Source organism: Vipera berus, assembly GCF_964194415.1.
Source record: "Vipera berus genome assembly, chromosome: 2".
In the NCBI taxonomy this organism is placed as follows: domain Eukaryota; kingdom Metazoa; phylum Chordata; class Lepidosauria; order Squamata; family Viperidae; genus Vipera; species Vipera berus.
The window spans coordinates 277829351-277844924 of record NC_138203.1 but is presented as its reverse complement, the minus strand read 5'-3'; the positions used below and the strand labels follow the sequence as shown (position 1 = coordinate 277844924).

At 44.9% G+C, this 15574-nt stretch overlaps 1 protein-coding gene across 3 annotated transcripts in view; it reads left to right on the top strand.

Moving 5' to 3' along the window:
- LOC308661145 (alpha-2-macroglobulin-like) overlaps window positions 1-15574 on the top strand; it is a 113892-nt gene that overhangs the window by 42631 nt on the left and 55687 nt on the right. For all 3 annotated transcript variants that reach the window (XM_081315938.1, XM_081315936.1, XM_081315937.1), the window contains exons 9-14: window positions 430-553; window positions 5773-5887; window positions 6773-6882; window positions 7154-7315; window positions 8590-8814; window positions 11181-11244. In XM_081315938.1, the coding sequence (XP_081172064.1) occupies window positions 430-553; window positions 5773-5887; window positions 6773-6882; window positions 7154-7315; window positions 8590-8814; window positions 11181-11244 (800 nt within the window). The remainder of the gene's footprint in view (window positions 1-429; window positions 554-5772; window positions 5888-6772; window positions 6883-7153; window positions 7316-8589; window positions 8815-11180; window positions 11245-15574) is intronic.

The following is a 15574-nucleotide window of genomic DNA, read 5'->3' as shown; positions in this document are numbered from 1 at the left end:
AGATAGTGTTTCAAAGCTCCTGTATCTTGGTTCGTGTCTTGTTTTTTTTTTGTAGTAATAAATTTGGCAGACGTAATTCCAGCCTCTTGCCGTTTGTAAAGGGGTTGCCTTTTCTGCAGGGCCGGTAGCAGGCTGGTACAGAACAAGAAGCAGCAAATTACTCATTTTGACATTATTTCAAAAACAGGCCAAAGAACGCAGTGCGTTTTTTGAGCTCTGGAGTCTGCCTTTCTCTCCACCTACATAGGATAAGTCTCTTAGCAGAACCCCAGCCAGTGGAATTAATGGCAGCCAGCTGTGGTCTCCGCACCACCGTGACACTGAGTAGGATACCAGTAGTAATTAGATTTCCTTTCCTGCCATCCTTTGCCAGGGTGCTGCTGAACAATCATCTCCTTTTTCTAATGTTCTGGCTGATTCTGGTTGCAGGTACACCTTTGGAAAGCCAGTTCCTGGGCTCGTGAACATCAGGGTTTGCCGGAAATTTTCCTATTTTGGAAGCACGTGTTACGGTGAGGAGTCAAAAGCCATCTGTGAGGAATTTCATGGAAAGGTGAGTCCCCAAAGTTGAAGCCGTGACCCCATGAAGATAACCGCTGGAGTCCACACAATCAGGGTCAAAATTTGTCTAAAGGGAGTGCCTAGAGCAGTGTTTCTCCACCTCAGCAACCTGAAGTTGTGTGGACTTCAATCCCCAGAATTCCCCAGCCAGCAATGTCCTCAGGTTTCAAACCTTGCTGGCTGGGGAATTCTGGGAACTGAAGTCCACACATCTTCGAGTACCAATAGGAGAGAACAATTGTAGCTCAGGGTTGAACTGCTAGTTTAACCCCATTCCCTCCTAGCACCGATGAGGTTACCTCAGTGAAGGCGAACCTTTTACAGACCAAGTGCCCAAACTGCAACCCAAAACCTACTTATGTATCGTCAGGTGCCGGGTGGGCGTGGCCCATTGGGTGAGTTGGGCAATTGGATGGGCATGGCCCATTGGGTGGGCGAGGCTGTGTTGGTAACGACAGACTGGGCGGGACTAAAAAGTTCAATCAATCAATTCCAACTTGGCGAGATCTTTTTTTTTCCCCGAGAGAAGTTGAAATTGATTGAACCTTGTTTACTTTTTTGCACTTGGTGGAGGCCTAAAGCGAAAAGGTTTTATAAAACCCAGCTGAAGGCCTAGGAGTGGAGAAATGGCGCACGTGCCCACAGAGAGGGCTCTGCGTGCCACCTGCGGCACGCGTGCCATAGGTTCGCCACAATGGGCCTAGAGCAGTGTTTCTCCACCTCAGCAACCTGAAAATGTGTGGACTTCAACCCCCAGAACTCCCCAGCCAGCAGTGTCCTCAGGTTTCAAGCCATGCTGGCTGGGGAATTCTGGGAACTGAAGTCCACACATCTTTGCGTACCAATAGGAGAGAACAATTGTAGCTCAGGGTTGAACTGCTAGTTTAACCCTATTCCCTCCTAGCACTGATGAGGTTACCTAGTTGGGTAATGAAAGGTCTGTAAAAAAACAACGAGGCTCAGAGAGCACCAAGGACCCCAGACCTTCAGGTTGCTGGGGTTGAGAAACACTGGTATTGAGGAATTAAAAAGATGACACTGAAGAAGTAATTCAAAAGCCATTCTATCAACACCAGCGTTTTTGCTTATTCGTTTATTTAAAATATACTGAGTGATACACAATTTATATCGCCACCCATCTCATAATTGTGACTTTAGGCTGTGAAAGAGGATTAAAACCAGTGCTTAGGCTTGGAAGGGAAGAAACTGTGAGGAAGAAACTCAAGTTTGTCCCAATTTGATTCTCTTTGGTATAAGAAGAAGGGAAGGGAAAACACAGGCTTTCAAAGTTCTTGTCAGTGCTTCAAACATTGACATGTCTTGCACTGACAATATAAGAGGCAGCCTTTTGCTTTAGCTGTTGGGTTTTGAATCACTAAAACGCGGGAGGAATGCAATCCGGATGTTTTGACCAGATAAGGGAGCCGCCTCAGAAGGGAAGTGAAACTTGGTATGTTGAATTAATTGGTAAATGTGATTCATGACGTGTAAAAATGGGAGGGGAAATTCTGTATGATGTGGGGGTCAAGGGGAGGAGAATTCAGATTCTGGAATCCATCCATGAGTGCCGATGCTTCGTTCTCATTATTATAGACTTTTTAGATAAAACAATGCCTGAATGTTGTTTGAACTGTCTCATTAATCGGAACCGTGACAGTTCTGTTATTATACTCTTTAAAAATAAAGCTGCAGTAGTTCTTACAGAATGTGTTTCCTGGCCTGGCCTCAAAGGGCTGCCAGTGGGAATAGAAGAACTGTGGGACAGTGATAAATATTAGATTAGAAACCAGACCAGCCATAGTTTCATTGCAACGTTGCTGGCCACTCTCTCAGCCCAGCCTATCTTATTGGATGCTTGTAAAGATAATATTCGAGGGACGCGGTGGCTCTGTGGGTTAGGACGCTGAGCTTGTCGATCAGAAGGTCGGCAGTTTGGCGGGTTGAATCCCGAGTGCCGCGTAACAGAGTGAGCGCCTGTTACTCGTCCCAGCTTCTGCCGACCTAGCAGTTCGAAAGCATGTAAAAATGCAAGTAGAAAAATAGGGACCGCTACGGTGGGAAGGTAACAGCGTTCCGTGCGCCTTTGGCGTCTAGTCATGCCGGCCACATGACCACGGAGATGTCCTCGGACAAGCGCTGGCTCTTCGGCTTTGAAACGGAGATGAGCACCGGCCCCTAGAGTCGGAAACGACTAGCACGGATGTGCAGGGGAACCTTTACCTTTACTTTTACCTAAAGATAATATTAAGAGAGGTTTCCATGGGTCCCCCTTGAGCACCCGGTGGAAAAGTGGGAGATGAAGGTTATAAGTAAATCATAGGGCCAAGGTTTCTCAGGGGTATCCTGAAAAGGATTAAAAAAAATCAAGATGGCAGCCACAATTGAAGTCCACCCCCTTTTACCTGCATCATGACACACATTAAAAAGGGGCAGGGCCTCAGTCAAGTGGTCCTGGCTACCATTTTGACTTTTTTTGACCCCATATGGACACTCCTGGTCCAGGATAATGGGTGAGGAAGCCTAACATGTTCTACGCAGCTTGAGGCTGACCTTGGATAACATTAGATCAAGGGGGAAAGTGCTGTAATGTAAAATTACTTAAGCCTCTTTCAGCTCATGGGCTGGAATCAAGTGGAAAGCAACATGGACAGGGAAATAAATGGCAGAAGAATCTCTCGCCGGGCGTGTTTGTCATGTGGTTAGGTGCAAACATGGACACCCCACTCAGTTAGTCTTGATGGTCAAAATGGCTTCTTTGCTAGAGTCTGAAAACTTAAGTCAAGGGTGAAGGTGAGCCCCCAAGTTCTCCATTGTTCTGCAGTCTTAGTAAACCATATGGGCCAAGTTGCAGAGCATGAGAGGTGCCTGCCGGCTACAGGCTGAGAAGGCTTAGCCTAGAAAAATTATTGAGGAAAACAGGAAGAATTTAAAAAGAATTTGCCGCTGCAGCTTGTTACTCTCTGATTTCGAGATGGACAGCATTTAATAATTACTTCATATGTCGTACTTTTCAATGCTATCTACATGGGGCTGCCCTTGAGGACCACTCGGAAGCTTCAGCTGGTGCAGAATGCAGCCACGCGAGTTGGGTGTCTCCCGATACTCCCATGTTACACCTCTGCTCCGCAAGCTGCATTAGTTTCCAGTTGCCCTCCGGGTGAGATTCAAGGTGCTGGTGATGACCTATAAAGCCCTAAATGGCATGGGTCCAGATTACGTACGGGAGCACCTGCTGCCGGCGTCAACTTCCCTTCGTCTAGTGCGCTCCCACAGAGAGGGCCTCCTCAGGGTGCCGCCGGTCAGAGAATGTCGACTGGTGACCCCCAGGGGGAGGGCGTTCTCTGTGGGCGCGCCAGACCTTTGGAACCGCTTACCGGTTGAGCTCCGGATGGCTCCCGACCTTCGCTCCTTCCGCCGTGATCTAAAAACTTATTTATTTGAACAAGCCAGCCTGGTCTGATGGGTTTGGGGTTTTTAATATTGATTTTAATTAATTTTATTGTATCGGGCACAATATTTAATTTTTCTTAACTTTTGTATCTTGTATTTTTAATATATTTATTGCCCTGAGTCCTTTGGGAGAAGGGCGGTATATAAATCAAATAAATAAATAAATAAATAAATAATATTTGAAGTTACAACTCCCAAAACATCTTAGGGAGATATTTACGCGAGCGAGATTCGAACAGCTTGACACAATGGTCAGATATGGGAGATTTCATGCTATACCCTACAATGAGCATCTCTGCATTTGCAGAGTGGCAGAGGTAGAAGACCTGGCTCACATCCTATTTGACTGTTGCCTGTATAAGAGGGTGAGAGATAGGTATCTTGGTCTATATAACAAACGAATGACCCATTGGGATCCCCGTATCAAAACAGCTTACCTTATGTCCGGCCAGAACTTGAAAATAACATTTAACGTAGCACAGTACTTAAACAAAATAGGGTTCGGTTGAGATCTGCATACGTGGGACTGATTGGGGTAGATTGCAAGGGCGACTCCGAAATATAATTTTATCATATTTTATCTATATCTTAAATTATTACGCGGTGGCTCAGTGAGTTAGGACGCTGAGCTTGTCGATCAGAAGGTCGGCAGTTTGGCGGGTCGAATCCCGAGTCCCGCGTAACAGAGTGAGCGCCTGTTACTCGTCCCAGCTTCTGCCAACCTAGCAGTTCGAAAGCACGTACAAATGCAAGTAGAAAAATAGGGACCACTCCGGTGGGAAGGTAACAGCGTTCCGTGCGCCTTTGGCGTCTAGTCATGCCGGCCACAGGACCACGGAGACGTCCTCGGACAAACGCTGGCTCTTCGGCTTTGAAACGGAGATGAGCACCGGCCCCTAGAGTCGGAAACGACTAGCACGCATGTGCGGGGGAACCTTTACCTTTACCTTTATTACAATTTCATTTTAGATTGTATTTTATTACCGTTTTATTTTAAATCGTATTTTATTCTAATTCCATTTTAAATTGTATTTTATCAAATTTCATTTTAAATTGCTTTTATCAAATTTTAGTAACAATTTGTTGCTGGAACTTTGCACTTTGATATGGCCCAAGGGCTAATCAATAAAGACTTTATTAATTATTATTTGTTATGTATAGGTAGGGGCGGGTGGGTCTACACATAGGTTGTACATAGTATGTTTAGGTGTGTGTCATGTATGTGTTTCACTTTGAGAGCGGGCAACTAAATTTCATTTTTGACATGCGCCGTTGTGCCCACAGTAAAAAAATGACACTAAAGCTTATCTTATCTTATCTTTTTTTTAAAAATTCCATTTATATCCCGCCCTTCTCCGAAGACTCAGGGCAGCTTACAAGCTTAGCAGTAGCCTTCATTCTATGTATATGCTTGCTTATTAGGGCTTTCACACACACCCCAAGCGGCATTATTACAAAGTCAGCTTAATTGCCCCCAACAATCTGGGTCCTCATTTTACCTACCTCGGAAGGATGGAAGGCTGAGTCAACCTTGAGCCTGGTGGGACTCGAACCTGCACTAATTGCAGGCAGCTGGTGTTACTTAAGGAGGCATTAGCCCACTGCTCCACCGAGGCTCTAATCTTATCTTATCTTATCTTATCTTATCTTATCTTATCTTATCTTATCTTATCTTATCTTATCTTATCTTATCTTATCTTATCTTATCTTATCTCATCTTATCTCATCTTATCTCATCTCATCTCATCTCATCTCATGCAGGCTGATATTCACGGCTGCTTCTCACAAGAGGTGGATCTGAAAATATTCCAGCTGAAGAGGAATGGATTTCAGATGGAGATTCAAACGGAGGGCACAATCACAGAAGAGGGGACAGGTAAATAGTTTGGGGGTGGATGTGATGGGCCTCTTGGCTGGAGGTAGCCTGCTTTTTATTGCAAGGGCTTGCAACTTCCATCTTCAGCTTTTCATCTAAAACGGTGTTTTTTTCAAAGTTAGTGAGTTTAAAATGGGTAGATTTCGACTCCCGGAAGCCCCCCGGCCGTTCACCAAAAATCCACACATCTGAAAGTCACCCAGTTTGAAAAACGCTGATCTAAAAGGTTGCTGAGGATCACTCCGGGATTGGGAAAAACTTGGCCAAAGAGCTTTTTGGGGCCCAGAACACAGGTAGTCCTCCACTTACCACCACAATTGAGTCCAAAATTTCTCTTGCTAGGCGAGACAGTTGCTAAGTGACTTTTACTCCACTTTTGGGACCTTTCTTGCCACCGTTGCTAAATGAATCGCTGCAGTGGTTAAGTGAGTCACACGGTTGTTGAAGTGAATCTGGCTTCCCCCCTTGACTTTGCTTCTCTGAAGGTCGCCAAAGGGGATCACGTGACCCCGGGGGGGACACAGCAACCTTCATAAATATGCCAAGAATCCAAATTTTGATCACATGACCATGGGGGACGCTGTAACGTCCGTTAAGTGTGAAAAATGGTCACAAGTCACTTTTTTCTGGGCCCTTGTAACTTGGAACGTTTACTAAAGAAACGTTTAGAAGACGAGGTCTACTTGTATGTCAGACAGCTGGACTAAACGATACAATTGTCTGAATGGTTAACAAAGAAAACTTTGAATTTTTCTCCCAGCCCAAGTAATGAAAATTGCCAGATCAGCTGGTTGGGGAGTTTGGCTCCAGGGATGAAAAAAAAGGCATCGAAGGCTGATGTTGTGTTCCTCCTAAGCTTTGTATGTGTCTGTTTCCTTTTGGCAGAGATTATGCTGACAGGCTCAGGCACCACACAGATAACTTCGACAATTAGTGTCGTTTCCTTTGAAAATGTGGACGCTTACTACAAACCTGGACTTCCTTTGTCTGGGGAGGTAAGGCAAACTGGTTGATGGCCTCCCTGGCTGAGCATTTTATTCAAACCATGTCTTGAATCAGAGGGTGAGTAGGACAGTCCCACAGGGTCTTCCCACCCTTTAGATGCAGCCCACTCTAAGCCTCAGAGATGTTTCTCCTGAAGCCTTGGAGAAACGTAGATGAGTGGTTCCTCTTCCCCCTCTGACCCGACTCCTGTTCGCACAACTACCCTGGCATAGCATAGCAATTGGATCTGTTCCTAAGCCGGTGTTTGCTTTGTAAATTTAGATCAAGCTTGTGGATGGCCGAAAAAAGCCAATAGCCAACCAGGTCGTTGAGCTTAAAGTATCAGGAGTGAAGAACAGTACCTACCACAACACTGATGATCAGGGACGAGCCCACTTTTCCATAGACACTTCCGACTTCACAAATGATGCCGTTCAGCTCACTGTGAGTATTCTTAGTGATGTGGGTGTTGGCCATAAATCACGGCAAGGTTCTTAGCCTGGTATGTCCTTTGCCAAATAGGATCTGGGGTGGAAAGATACTTTTTATGTAGGCATAAGAGGGGGCTCAATGGCTCAGCGGTTAAAGACTCTGAGCTTGTCAGCTTTCCAGCTGACAACCAGGGTTCAAGACCCGAGTGCTGCCTGACGGGGTGAGCTCGTGTCACTTGCCCCAGCTCCTGCCAACCTAGCAGTTCGAAAGCATGCAAGTGCGAGTAGATAAATAGGCACCACTTGGGTGGGAAGATAGCAGTGTTCCATGGGCCTCGGCATATAGTCACGCTGGCCTACATGGCACTGTAAATGTTTTTGGATAATGCTGGCTCCCTCTGCTAAGAAACGGGCATGAGCACTGCCCCCTAGTATTGGACATAAGTGAAAAGATAGCTCTCCCACAAGTGCAAGGAGAAAGGACCCTCGGAAAGAGGAGAAATATGTTTGAACTGTACATAACCATGAGGGTGAAGGTCCGTTCTCCAAGCTTGTGGGTTGGCTTCTGAACGTTTCTTTACCAGGCTAGGTAACGTCTTCAGCGGCCTTTAGGGAAGGTCAGTGTCAGTGTTTCTTTTGTCCCAGCCCACGCGAGTCCTTGTTATGCTCACAAGGAGAAACCCCTCTTCCAATCAAGCAGGCAGGAACTGCAGGAAAAACCCAAACCCCTTTAATTCTTCACAGACCTGAGTCAGTGTCCAAGGCAAACAAACACAGTCCACAGAAACTCGATCCTCAACACGAACGGTTGCCTTCGGCCTTCGGCCTTCGACAACCAGCACCTCCCACACCTTCCCTTTTATTATGCAGCCAAGGCGTGGCTTTTCTTACACCTGCTCCTTTGCCTTTGGAGCCACCCCATTGCATTCCTCTCTCCTGCTCTCTTTGCTTGCCGGCGCTGTCGCGCCTCCTGGATATTTCCCAGCTGTGCTTTGTCACTGTCCAACTCAGGCTCCCAGCACAGCTGTGTTTCAGCCGGAGCGCAGGTAGAGGGGCCAGGCTCCTCATCAGACTGTAAGTCTTGGAGCTCTTCAGAGCCATCCTCTGACTCTAATGTCACTTCAGGTCCCTCTTCCTCATCTGAGTCCTCAGACTCAGTGCATCTTCTTCACTGTCCTTCAGATATTCTTCCAATGCCCTTTTTTTTCTTTAACTGTCCAACGTATGTGGTGGCGGCGGTGGTGATTTACAGTTATGATTATGATTGGTATCCTCTTTTTTTTCCAGGCAACCTATAAAAAATTAGATTACTGTTATGATTCGAACTGGAACTCCCCTCAACACCAAACTGCCTTTGCCTCACTATCGCGTTTCTATTCTCCAAGTCAAAGCTACCTCAAAATTGAAAGGCATCTTGGCTCACTAACTTGCGGGGAACATGCTGTCATCCCAGTCCATTACATTCTCAAGCCGGAACTCATCAAGGACAAAGAAGTTGTCTTTTACTACTTGGTAAGTGTGAACAAAGTACCCTTCAGTTCACTCACAAGGGCTGAAGCAGGAAGGGGGAGGGCGTATCTGAGGAGTAACATTCAGCGTGGTGGTGGTGTCGTATAAGAGGAGCGTGGGGGGAACATATTTGTTCTGTTCCAGCCTACGACCGGCCCTGTTTGAATGTCAGGGACAACCCCTTTTTATAGTCAACAGGCTGGAAAAAACCAACCAAATTTATTTACAAAGAAATCAAAAGTTCAAACAAGAGTTAAACCAAAAGTTCAAACAAGAGTTAAACAGGAATAACAGACCAGGACTCTAGCAGAAGATCTTCAAACGGTTGCCTTCAACAACCAGCACCTCCCACACCTTCCCCTTTTATCAGCAGTCCCAAGGCGTGTCTTCTCATTGCCTTCTCCTCCTCTCACCGAGTTGCCTCATTTCCGTTCTCTTTTCTGCTCTGCTGGATTGTCTCCTGCTCCTAGCGTCCCTGAATAGATCCAGCTGTAAATCATCTTCGTCCAATACCTCGTGCTCACACGGCTGAGTCTGATGAGGAACATGATGGGAGGGGCCAGGCTGAGAGTCCTGCAGTGCATCAGAGCCTCCCTCTGACACCAAAGGCTCTCCAAACCCCTCCTCCTCCTCCTCTTCAGAATCATCAGACTCAGCTGCCGGTATCACAGGATGACGCTGAATCATAACAATATTCTAGTAGCTGTGGCGTCATTTATTTATTTATTTATTTATTAATTTAATTTATATACCGCCCTTCTCTCAAGAGACTCAGGGCGGTGAACAGGGCAGTGAACAGTGGTTAGAATGCAGCATCGCAAGCTTACTCTGCCCACAGCCTTCGAGTTCGATCCTGACCACCTCAAGGTTGAACTCAGCTTTCCATCCTTCCGAGGTCGGTAAAATGAGGACCCAGGTTGTTGGGGGCACTGACAATAGGCTGACTCTGTAAACCCCTTAGAGAGGGCTGGAAAGCACTATGAAGCAGTATATGAGTCTAAGGCCGTGGTGGCAAACGGGGCTTCTGACATCAACACAGACCCCTTTAATTCAACCTGCTTATGAAGATGTGTGGCTGTATCCAAGTCTTGGCAGGAGCCAGCTTAAGAAAAGCCTCTTCTTTTAAATCAGGGGTCTTCAAACTTGGCCCTTTTATGACTTGTGGACTTCAACTCCCAGAATTCCTCAGCCAGGCCTGGCTGAGGAATTCTGGGAGTTGAAGTCCACAAGTCATAAAAGGGCCAAGTTTGAAGACCTCTGTTTTAAATTCTGATGTTTTAAGTGTCCAGGTGATATGCAGTTATATTTCCCCAGCACTATGTATACTGTCCAGAAATTATAGTGACTGAGCCAATTAAGAACAGAAGAGAATATTACATAATGTAATATAACAACAGCACCACAGAACATCAGGAATCTATGCAAGCGGAAAATGTAGACTAATTGATACCCGTGCATAAGATTATAGTCAATTCTCCTGAATTTCATGATACTTTACTAAAGGCTGATTGGTCCTGCCTGTCCCAAGGAACCTTCTTTTCGAAAAATTGCCGGTTGCTTTTTTTGTGCTTAGCTGGAAATCCATTTTTTAAAGTTTTTTTTTTTTAAAAAACTAAAAAAAAATAGTTTTTCCACCTACTTTTGTATCTCAGCCTGCTCATTCCCACCCAGTCCAAAACATCCAGACCTCTTAAACTAGCCAAGTTTATCTACCGGTAAATAGTTCTTCTTTCTCTGATCTTATCCAACTGCAGAGATCTTGACAATGTCCTTTTTTGGGGCTATTGGTTTGATCTCCGAGCTTGGCAATTTGGCTGCAAACGCTTTGTCTCTATTTGGAGGCAGGGGGGGCATCTTCAGTGGACTATTTATTTATTTATTTATTTTATTAAATTTGTATACCGCCCTTCTCCCGAAGGACTCAGGGCGGTTAACAGGGCATATATAAATAGAAAATACAAAAATTAAAAGAAAATTAAACAATTGCCCAATAAAAACAGTAACAGTATAAAAACCCATTAAAAACCCTAACATCCCCCATCAGGCCAGGCCAGCTTGTTCAAATAAATGGGTCTTCCGACTGTGCCAGAAGGAGCGAAGGTCCGGTGCCGTCCGGAGCTCAACCGGCAGCTGATTCCATAAAGCCGGAGCGCCCACAGAGAAGGCCCTCCCCCTGGGGGCCACCAGCCGACATTCTCTGACCGGAGGCACCCTGAGGAGGCCCTCTCTGTGGGAACGCACAGGGCGGAGGGAAGTTGACGCCGGCAGCAGGTGGTCCCCGAGGTACTCCGGACCCATGCCATGTATGAATTGTGCTCGTCTGTCAGATAAGTAGAAAAATAAATCCTTTTGGGTTTTTTTCCATGAAGGTGGTGGCCAGAGGGGATATTGTGAAGACAGGAACTCACCCCTTGAAAGGAAAGGAAAATAAAGGTAAAAAATGTTTTCTCTTCTCTTCCCACTTTCCCTCCCCCCCCTCATTTCTCCTTTGGAAATGAACGGATGAAAAAAAAATCAGCCTCTTATTCCTTTTTTTTTTTTGCCCAAAATGCTAATGAAAACTCCTCTCTAAAGAAGTCCCCCCCCCCGCCATGTTAATTGGAAGAGGGCATTCAAAAATGGGTTGATGGCTGCTATGTCGATGGTAGGAAAATTCATGCAGGCAGGTTCTCTGAACTTTTATTATTTTATTTTATTTTTATTTTTATTCCATTTATATCCCGCCCTTCTCCGAAGACTCAGGGTGGCTTACAAGCTTAGCAGTAGCCTTCATTCTATGTATATGCCTGCTTATTAGGGCTTTCACACACACACACACCCAAGCGGCATTATTACAAAGTCAGCTTAATTGCCCCCAACAATCTGGGTCCTCATTTTACCTACCTCGGAAGGATGGAAGGCTGAGTCAACCTTGAGCCTGGTGGGACTCGAACCTGCACTAATTGCAGGCAGCTGGTGTTACTTAAGGAGGCATTAGCCCACTGCTCCACCAAGGCTTATTAATCGACACCTCAGCTGCATGAATAGAAATAGAAATAGAGTAGAAGCTGGAAGGGACCTTGGGGGTCTTCTAGTCCAGCCCCCTGCTCAAGCAGGAGAACCTATACCATTTCAGACAAGTGACTGTCCAGTCTCTTCTTAAAAGCCTCCAGTGATGGAGCACCCACAACTTCTGAAGACAAGCTGTTCCACTGGTTGATTGTCATGTCTGATAGGAATAGAATAGAATAGAATAGAATAGAATAGAATAGAATAGAATAGAATAGAATAGAATAGAATAGAATAGAATAGAATAGAATAAGGAATAGAATAGAATAGAATAAGGAATAGAATAGAATTAGAGTAGAGTAGAGTAGAACAGATTAGAACAGAACAGAAGAGAATAGAGCTGGAAGGGACCTTGGAGGTCTTCTAGTCCAGCCCCCTGCTCAAGCTGGAGAACCTATACCATTTCAGACAAGTGACTGTCCAGTCTCTTGTTAAAAGCCTCCAGTAACGGAACGCCCACAATTTCTGAAGGCAAAGCTGCTCCACTGGTTGATCGTCTTCACTGTTTCTCCCTAATTCCAGGTTGCTTCTCTCTCTGATCTGTTTCCAACCATTTCTTTCTTGTCCTGCACTCTGGTGCTTTGGAGAATAGAATGCATTTGAAGAGATCCTATTTGCGGTTGCAGGGTTGGGCGACGTGCAGACATACCAATAAATGAGGATATTTGTAACTCAGGGTTGAAAGGAGGGGTGTCCTTGGTGCTCTCTGAGCTTGGTTGCTTTTTGTAAATGTAGACGTTTCACTACCCAAATCAGGTAACATCATCAGTGCTAGTAGGGAGTGGGGCTTAACTCTCAGTTTATATTCTAGTGCAGTGATGGCGAACCTATGGCATGTGTGCCAAAGGGGGCACTCGGAGCCCTCTCTGTGGGCACATGGGCCTCACTGTTTGCCTAAGTTTTCGCAGGAAAAATCCATTTCTCAAGCTCCTTCCTAGCCAAAACAAGCCTCCGGAGCGAGCGCGCTATTTTCAGCTTTGAATTATATCAAATCTGACACCAGAAACATACTAACAGATGACCTGAGTGTTGCATGTGTTGCTTTCAAACTTACAAAGTATAAGTCAAGGTTAGACAAATTGTCAGCATGCATACAACAGCAAAAATCACATGAATTGTTCAAAAGCATGCCAAACTTTTACCTTTCAGTAAATAGTTGTTTGTATCACTGAAAGCTTTGTTATTGTGTTTTTCTTTTAAGACAAAAGATGTTAATGTAGGAGTTGTTTTTTTCCCCTAAACTAAAACCTCAGTATTCAGATTAAATTGCCGCGTTGGCACTTTGCGATAAATAAGTGGGTTTGGGGTTGCATTTGGGGCATTCGGTCTCTAAAAGGTTCGCCATCACTGTTCGAGTGGCTTGCCCTGTCAGTATTTGTGTGTGTGTGTGTGTGTGTGTGTGTGTGTGTTATGGCTACTTTGGTTGAGCTGTTTACTGTCAGCTTGTTTGGCAGTTACTTGATTGGGGTATTGTTTGCTTGTCTCAAAGGTGCTTTTTTCAAGAGGCATCTGGACTTCATTTGGTTCTGCTGGAAGACATTTCGCTTCTCGTTCTTGGATGGGAAGTGAAACCTCTTTAAGCATAAACGAAGAAAATCCAGTTGCCTCTCGAAAAAGCGCCTCTGGGACCGCCGTGACTGAAAATCTCCATAGACATGTATTGCTTAACTCTTAATTGCTGGTCCGCTGTTAATTTTAACTCCAAGATTAAGGTCAGCTCAACCATCCAAAAAAGTAAACGATGTTCCAGACAAGAAACTACCAACCCAAGCCCACAGCAAGCAGCCCAGCCAAAGAACCACGTCTGACAGAAAACAACCAAGCTCAAGAGAGCGTGAAGGGCCCGTCAGACATGATCATTTGGTGCACAAACCTCCCTGGCAAAGAAGGAATAAGATTGATATATAAATCTATGTTAAATCTGCTTAGTTTTTATGAAGCCAGACAAAGCCACTTGCTACGGCCCATAAATGGCACCTCATGGAAAGTCCCATGTACGGGACGATGTTTACATCTTTTTCGATCAGGGGTCTTCAAACTTGGCAACTTTAGGACTTGTGGACTTCAACTCCCAGAATTCCTCAGCCAGCCAGGGCTGGCTGAGGAATTCTGGGAATTGAAGTCCACAAGTCATAAAAGGGCCAGGTTTGAAGACCTCTGTTTTAAATTCTGATGTTTTAAGTGTCCAGGTGGTATGCAGTTATATTTCTCCAGCACTATGTATACTGTCCAGAAATTACATTGATTGAGCCAATTAAGAACAGAAGAGAATATTACATAATGTAATATAACAACAGCATCACAGAACATCAGCAATCTATTGCAAGCGGAAAGTGTAGACTAATTGATACCTGTGCATAAGATTATAGTCAATTCTCCTGAATTTCATGATACTGGCTGAGGAATTCTGGGAATTGAAGTCCACAAGTCATAAAAGGGCCAAGTTTGAAGACCTCTGTTTTAAATTCTGATGTTTTAAGTGTCCAGGTGGTATGCAGTTATATTTCTCCAGCACTATGTATACTGTCCAGAAATTACATTGATTGAGCCAATTAAGAACAGAAGAGAATATTACATAATGTAATATAACAACAGCATCACAGAACATCAGCAATCTATGCGAGCGGAAAGTGTAGACTAATTGATACCTGTGCATAAGATTATAGTCAATTCTCCTGAATTTCATAATACTGGCTGAGGAATTCTGGGAGTTGAAGTCCACAAGTCATAAAAGGGCCAAGTTTGAAGACCCCTGTCTTTGTTGTTGTTAGTTGCGAAGTCTTGTCCGATCCATCGCGACCCCATGGACAACGTTCCTCCAGGCCTTCCTGTCCTCTACCATCTTCTGGAGTCCCTTTAAGCTCACGCTTACTGCTTCGGTGACTCCATCCAGCCACCTCATTCTCAGATCCATTATATAAAGGCAGTGTTGAATTTTATGTATTTAAATAGTTCGGGTGGCTGGTTGCATCGAAAGGGCAACCTTCAAACGTATCTCGGGATGCAGTCAAGAACAAGCACAGTTTTGATTGTACAGGCATGGCTACTTGCCCTTTAGAGCATTTCCTTTATTGTATAAAGACAGAGCTAGTATTTTGGGATGTGCTTCTTGTCTGGACCAGCTCTCAAGGCTGGCAGAATGTAAAAAAAAAGAAAAAAGTCAAGATGGCAACTGATTGCACAATTGCCTACGGAGATCCCCCATCGTTCAAGCTCGTGGTTGTCCCAAATGTGCTTTTCCAAAAGGCAACTGGACTTTCTTGGGGGGGGGTCTTTTTCTCTCCTTGAAAACCTTTTTGCTTCTCATCCAAGCGCTGAGGAAAGCTTCTTTGACGAGAAGCGAAACATTTTCAAGGAAATGAAAAAAAAACAAAACCCGAGAAAGTCCAGTTGCCTTTTGGAAATTTAAAAAAAAAACCCTTTGGGACATGGTTGCGTAACTGTGGTTGCCTCCTTGGCTATTTTGACATCCTCTGCGGAGGTTCCCCGATAGGGCTACTGATTTATTCCACTTAATCAGGCTCCACATTTCTTTTCTTTTTTTTATTGAAAAGTTTTACAATACATTTTTGAATACAACCCCCCCTCCCCTCTCCCCAACCCCCCCAACCCTCCCCTCCCCTCCCCCCTCCCCGACTTCCCAGAGGAAAATACAGGGTTTAAAAATACAAGCAAACATAATCTAAAATATGCAAACAACTATAAAATATTAAAC